General features: G+C 49.4%; 1 protein-coding gene across 1 annotated transcript; it reads right to left on the bottom strand.

Annotated features, from left to right (window-relative positions):
• Positions 1 to 982: 982 nt before the first annotated feature.
• On the bottom strand, positions 983 to 2,992 carry LOC124033075 (E3 ubiquitin-protein ligase RNF128-like). Its single transcript, XM_046345003.1, has one exon. The coding sequence runs from the start codon at positions 2,809 to 2,811 to the stop codon at positions 1,657 to 1,659; it is 1,155 nt and encodes a 384-aa protein (XP_046200959.1). The 5' UTR covers positions 2,812 to 2,992; the 3' UTR covers positions 983 to 1,656.
• Between the last annotated feature and the right edge of the window lie 3,296 nt (positions 2,993 to 6,288).

Genomic DNA, 6,288 nt, shown 5'->3' on the forward strand with positions numbered 1-6,288 from the left:
TCCTCTCCTCCTCCTCTCCTCCCTCTCCTCCTCCCCTCTCCTCCTCCTCCTCCTCTCCTCCTCTCCCTCTCCTCCTCCTCCTCTCCTCCTCCTCCTCCTCCTCCTCCCTCCTCCTCCTCTCCTCCTCCCTCCTCCCCTCCCTCTCACCCTTCCCTCTTCTCCACTCATTCTCCACCCCTCCTCCTCCTCTTCTCCTCCCTTCCCTTCCCTCTCCTCCCCACCCCTCCCCTCCCTCTCATCCTCCCCCCTCCTCCTCCCATTCTCCCCACCCCTCCTCCTCCTCCTCCTCTCACCCTTCCCTCTTCTCCTTTCATCCTCCCACCCCTCCCCTCTCCTCCTCTCCTCCTCTCACCCTTCCCTCTTCTCCACTCATTCTCCACCCCTCCTCCTCCTCCTCCCCACCCCTCCTCCTCTCACCCTTCCCTCTCTTCTCTCCTCCTCCTCATCCCTCCCCTCACCCCTCCCCCTTCCCTCTTCTCCACTCATTCTCCACCCCTCCTCCTCCTCCTCCTCTCACCCTTCCCTCTTCTCCTCTCATTCTCCACCCCTCCTCCTCCTCTCACCCTCCCTCTCCTCATCTCCACCCTTCCCCTCTCCTCCTCTCACCCTTCCTTCTCCTCTCCCCTTCCCTTCTCTTCTCCTCTCACCCTTCCCTCTCCTCCTCTCCTCCTCTCTCCCTTCCCTCTCCTCCTCTCCTCCTCTCACCCTTCCCTCTTCTCCACTCATTCTCCACCCCTCCTCCTCCTCTCCTCCTCTCACCCTTCCCTCTTCTCCTTTCATCCTCCCCACCCCTCCCCTCTCCTCCTCTCCTCCTCTCTCCCTTCCCTCTTCTCCTCTCATCCTCCCCTCCCCTCTGCTGGTCTCAGACTGGCAGGGCTCTCATCATTAGGCCCAGGCATCCCTTCTCACCACATGACAAGTCCAGGTTAAGAAAACTCAACATGGCTTCCATTGTCACTTCAGGATATTAATTGAAATTGTATTCAAAAGTGCCATTTGTTTTTAATGAAGATTTGATCAACTTATGAATTGAATTCCCTTTCTGAATTGACTGATTTGAAATGGAATTGACACATACCCTGCCACATACACATGTACAGTAGATCTCTAGCGATACTAAACCAGGTTAGTAAGTAAGTTAGTACATATTCTGTTTTGTTGGTTAATCATTTCATTTCATATGTGAACCATTACAGTATACTGTAGTTCCATTCCTTCTTAAATACTGATTTTTGTTTTACTCTCAGAATATCTACTTTTCAAAATACAGCAGAGATCAATTTAATAGAAAAATATATTCAGCCTTTCTCATCATCATACAAGTGATCGTTTGTTCATTTAAGAAATGATAAAGAAGTAACGTTGATCTCAAAGAGAAGTTAAAAGAGAAGCCTGCACACCTGCAGCTTCCTGGACCAGGGTTTAGGCTCCAGCTCTCTATGCAGATAAGCAGAGGTAGAATCTACTGCCATGATAGTTATTTGATCATCAGTAAACCGTGTTTGAATCCAGGGAGATATTTTCCTAGCAGTACAGTAGATATGGTTTAGCTAACAGTGACAGTACAGTACATCACAAGCCACTGCTGTAGCTGTCAATGGGTTGTTGTTCGTGCTCCAGGTAGAAATGACCATTATCCAGTGTTGTTGTTGTCGTCTATCCTCTGGTGGCCACGTTTCCCTGAGGGTGTGTCTCTCCCTCGAAGACTATATTGTCATAGTGATGTGGTTGCCAGGCCTCGGTGGGGGGTTGAGGAGTCAGGGTGGGGGTCGGAAGGTGTTTGTCATTGAGAGGGACCTCATACAGCAGCTCTCTACCTGATCCTCCAGACACTGTGACGATAGGGACATCTGGTGGTGGGACAGAGGAACTGCTGCTCTCCTCCTCCCCGGGCCCCTCCACTCCTAAGGCCTTCAGGATGTCAGCCTTACACATGGGGCAGGTCCTCTTGTCCAGCAGCCAGGGCTCGATACAGGCCTTGTGGAACAGATGACCACAGGTCAGGACGGTCACTACATCTCCTGGGCGGTATGACTCGATACACACGGCACAGGTGTGGCTGTCCGGCTTCGTTTCCTCGTCCCCGCGCTTCAGCGTACGCACCTCCAGCCGACCAATCGCTTTCTTGGCCTCATTCCTCAGCCGCCTATCGGTGAGATGGATCAGCCTGAGACTATGCAGTCGGTGGGCGGAGATGAATCCGAAGTAGACAATGGAGGCGCCCGTCACAATGAAGAAGGCGATAGACAGGAAGTAGAGCCAATAGGTGTCCATCCAGGGTCCATGGGCTTTGCCCACCTCGATCACCATGGAGACGGCCACACCACTCCGCACTATGTTGGCGATCTCAACCCCCTGGAGGTTACCGATCATGATGGCCACGGTGCCAGAGGTGTCACTGTGAGCCATGTAATCTGAGCTGTTACCGGTTCCATCCAGGTTATAGACCACTACGGCCGCCGCCCCCCTGGCCCACGCTGCCCTGATCTTCTCACTGAAGGTACAGTTTCCCCTCTTGACCAGAGCGATCCAGAACCCCTGGGTGGTGGTGTTGTCGTTGGAGGGGTAGGGGTCCAGGCTGCAGCCCTGGGGGTCTGAGGCAGGGAGGACCACCATCCCGGCAGCGCTCTCCAGAGGGGAGGAACGCCCGTACACCCCACACTCACAGAACCTGGTCTCTGTCTGGTTAGAGCTGCTGTCGTAGAAATGTACCCCCACGTACGCCGTCCAGAATATCATCGCTGTCGTAGACTGGACCAGCCCGGACAGACAGACGAAGAACAGGACAAACATCTCTCTCTGTTTAGACATGGTCTCACTAACACTACCACTAGGACCAGTCTCTCTTTGTTAGGACTTCTTCAGTCTTCTGTTTGTCTGTTGTTCTGTTCAGTTCCAGTTGTTAGTTAGTTAGTTGTTGTTCTCACTGCGTTCAGCGTCTCTCTCTCTAGCTGTGTTTGTGACCTGTGTGTTGATAGTAATCAGATAGCAGCCTGCTGTAACCCTGCCTCGCTCTGCGTCAGCTCTTCAGACTTATTATCTAAATGGACATTGGACTGTTGGGTAGAGACCAGCTATACAGCCAGGCAGAAGGGCTTGTGGTCTACATAGTACAGGTCTAAGGCCACAGGTTCCAGGTACCGGCTACGGTAAGGAACAGCACAGCACACAGCCATAAGCACATAAGCAAACAAAGAGATAACAACGCCATTAAGGAGCATTCCAAGGGAACTGTGACAAAGGGCGGTTGTGAAACTGTTAGTTTTAGATGTGTCATGCTGCTGAGAGGATACGCCCACAGTTATAACAGAGGTTTTAATAACTAACTGTGGCACTTACTTCTCAGAAGATATTATGTTCTTTCCATGAGTCACACAAACCAGGTGACAATACACTGAGTATACTAAACATGCTCTTTCCATGACAGACTGTGGTGAATCCAGGTGAAAGCTATGATCCCTTATTGATGTCACCTGTTAAATCCACTTCAATCAGTGTAGATGAAGAAGAGGAGACGGGTTAAAGAAGGGGTTTTAAGCCTTGAGACAATTCAGACGTGGATTGTGTATGTGTGCAATTCAGAAGGTGAATGGAAAAGAGTTAAGTACCTTTGAACCAGGTAGTAGGTGCCAGGCACACCGGTTTGTGTCAAGAACTGCAATGCTGCTGGGTTTTTCAACAGTTTCCTGTGTGTATCAAGAATGGTCCACCACCCAAAGGACATCCAGCCAACTGTGGGAAGCATTGGCGTCAACATGGGTCAGCATCCCTGTGGAACACTTACGACACCTTGCAGAGTCCATGCCCCGATGAACTAAGTCTGTTCTGAGGGGAACAGGGGGGGATGCAACTCATTATTAGGAAGGTGTTCCTAATGTTTGGTATACTCAGTGTATATGGTCAGGTTTGTTTCTGTTTTTATCTCCCACAGTGTCACACACACACACACACACACACACACACACACACACACACACACACACACACACACACACACACACACACACACACACACACACACACACACACACACACACACACACACACACACACACACACACACACACACACACACACACACACAGGCATGAAGACTGTTTTGAATGCAGTTTCCATGAGTCAAACAACAACATAAGTGATAATAATAAATATGGTATGTTTTAAAACATGCTCATTGGGTGACATGTCTGGTGAGTTTGCAGGCCATGGAAGAACTGGGACATTTTCAGCCTCCAGGAGTTGTGTACAGATCCTTGCGACATGGGGCCGTGCATTATCATGCTGAAACATGAGATGATGGTGGCGGATGAATGGCATGACAATTGGGCCTCAGGATCTCGTTACAGTATCTCTGTGCATTTAAATTGCCATTGATAAAACGCAATTGTGTTTGTTGTCCGTAGCTTATGTCTGTCCGTACCATAACCCCACCACCACAATGGGGCACTCTGTTCACAACAATGACATCAGCAAACCACTTGCCCACACGATGCCATCTGCCCGGTACAGATGAAACCGGGATTCATCGTGAAGAGCACACTTCTTCAGCTTGTCAGTGGTCAAGACCCTGGTGAGGATGACGAGCACGCAGATGAGCTTCCCTGAGACAGTTTGTGCAGAAATTCTTTGGTTGTGCAAACCCACAGTTTCATCAGCTGTCCGGGTGGCTGGTTTCAGACGATCCCGCAGGTGAAGAAGCCTGATATGGAGGCCCTGGGCTGGTGTGGATACATGTGGTCTGAGGTTGTGAGGCCGGTTGGAAAACTGCCAAATTCTCTAAAATAACATTGGAGGCGGCTTATGGTAGAGAAATTAACATTACATTCTCCGGGCAACAGCTCTGATGGACATTCCTGCAGTCAGCATGCCAACTGCACACTCCCTCAAAACTTGAGACATCTGTGGCATTGTGTTGTGTGACACAACTGCACATTTTAGAGTGGACTTTAATTGTCCCCATCACAAGGTGCACCTGTGTAATGATCATACTGTGTAATCAGCTTCTTGATATGCCACACCTGTCAGGTGGAAGAATTATCTTGGCAAAGGAGAAATAATATTTTTTGTGCGTATGGAACATATCTTGGATGTTTTATTTCTATCATGACTCAGGATATGACCCAGGAGGCAGATGGTTCAGTTCTCAGATCATTTATTATAACACGGGGAGCAGAGGGCAGGTGGAGGACAGGCAGAGGTTCGTAACCAGATCAGAGTTCGACAGGTACTGGACGGCAGACAGGCTCAGGGTCACGGGCAGGCAGAAAGGTCAGAACCAGAAAAGCTAGAAACAAAAAACTAGAGAGCAGGGAAAACCAGGGAAAACGCTGGGATGACCTGACAATACAAGACGAACTGGCAACAGACAAACAGAAAACAAAGGTATAAATACACAGAGGATAATGGGGAAAATGGGAGACACCTGGTGGGGGGTGAAGACAAGCACAAGAAAGGTGAAACAGATGAGGACGTGACAATTTCAGCTCATGAAACATGGGACCAACACTTTTTTGCGTTTATATTTTTGTTCAGTTTAAAATATTCTTCCCCCAGAATTGGACACTATGAAACACACGCACAAACACACGCACACACACACACAGGGGCATATAAGTGGAGTATCTGCCTGTAGTAGATGAAACCTTTAGAGCTAAAAAGGTCTGAGGAACTGCCTGCATTCACACAAGCACCCTCTGTCTCAGTCACTTTGCTTGTGTGTGTGTGTGTGTGTGTGTGTGTGTGTGTGTGTGTGTGTGTGTGTGTGTGTGTGTGTGTGTGTGTGTGTGTGTGTGTGTGTGTGTGTGTGTGTGTGTGTGTGTGTGTGTGTGTGTGTGTGTGTGTGTGTGTGTGTGTGTGTGTGTGTGTGTGTGTGTGTGTGTGTGTGTGTGTGTGTGTGTGTGTGTGTGTGTGTGGCTTTAAATCGACTGATCATCAAAAAAGGCTATAGGATTATACAGCTCCCTACATCCATTAAGAGGCTGGATCGTTAGTCACATGACTTAGTAAAACCACATTCCATCCCGAGGCCTGAGATAGATGACCAGCTCATAGTAATGTCCATAGTGTCAGAATAAAACACTGTTCTGCATCTATCTATCTATATATCCCTCCCTTCCTCCATCTCTCCCTCCATCCATCTATCCCTCCCTCTCTCCCGCCTTGCATCCCTCCCTCTCTCCCGCCTTCCATCCCTCCCTCCCTCCGTCCCTCCTTCTATCCATCCTTGATAGTCATACTGGCTCCTGTTGTCTCTAACTCTAATGAATGACATATTAGCTTAATTGCGGT

This window comes from Oncorhynchus gorbuscha, linkage group LG04 (genome assembly GCF_021184085.1).
Source record: "Oncorhynchus gorbuscha isolate QuinsamMale2020 ecotype Even-year linkage group LG04, OgorEven_v1.0, whole genome shotgun sequence".
NCBI lineage: Eukaryota > Metazoa > Chordata > Actinopteri > Salmoniformes > Salmonidae > Oncorhynchus > Oncorhynchus gorbuscha.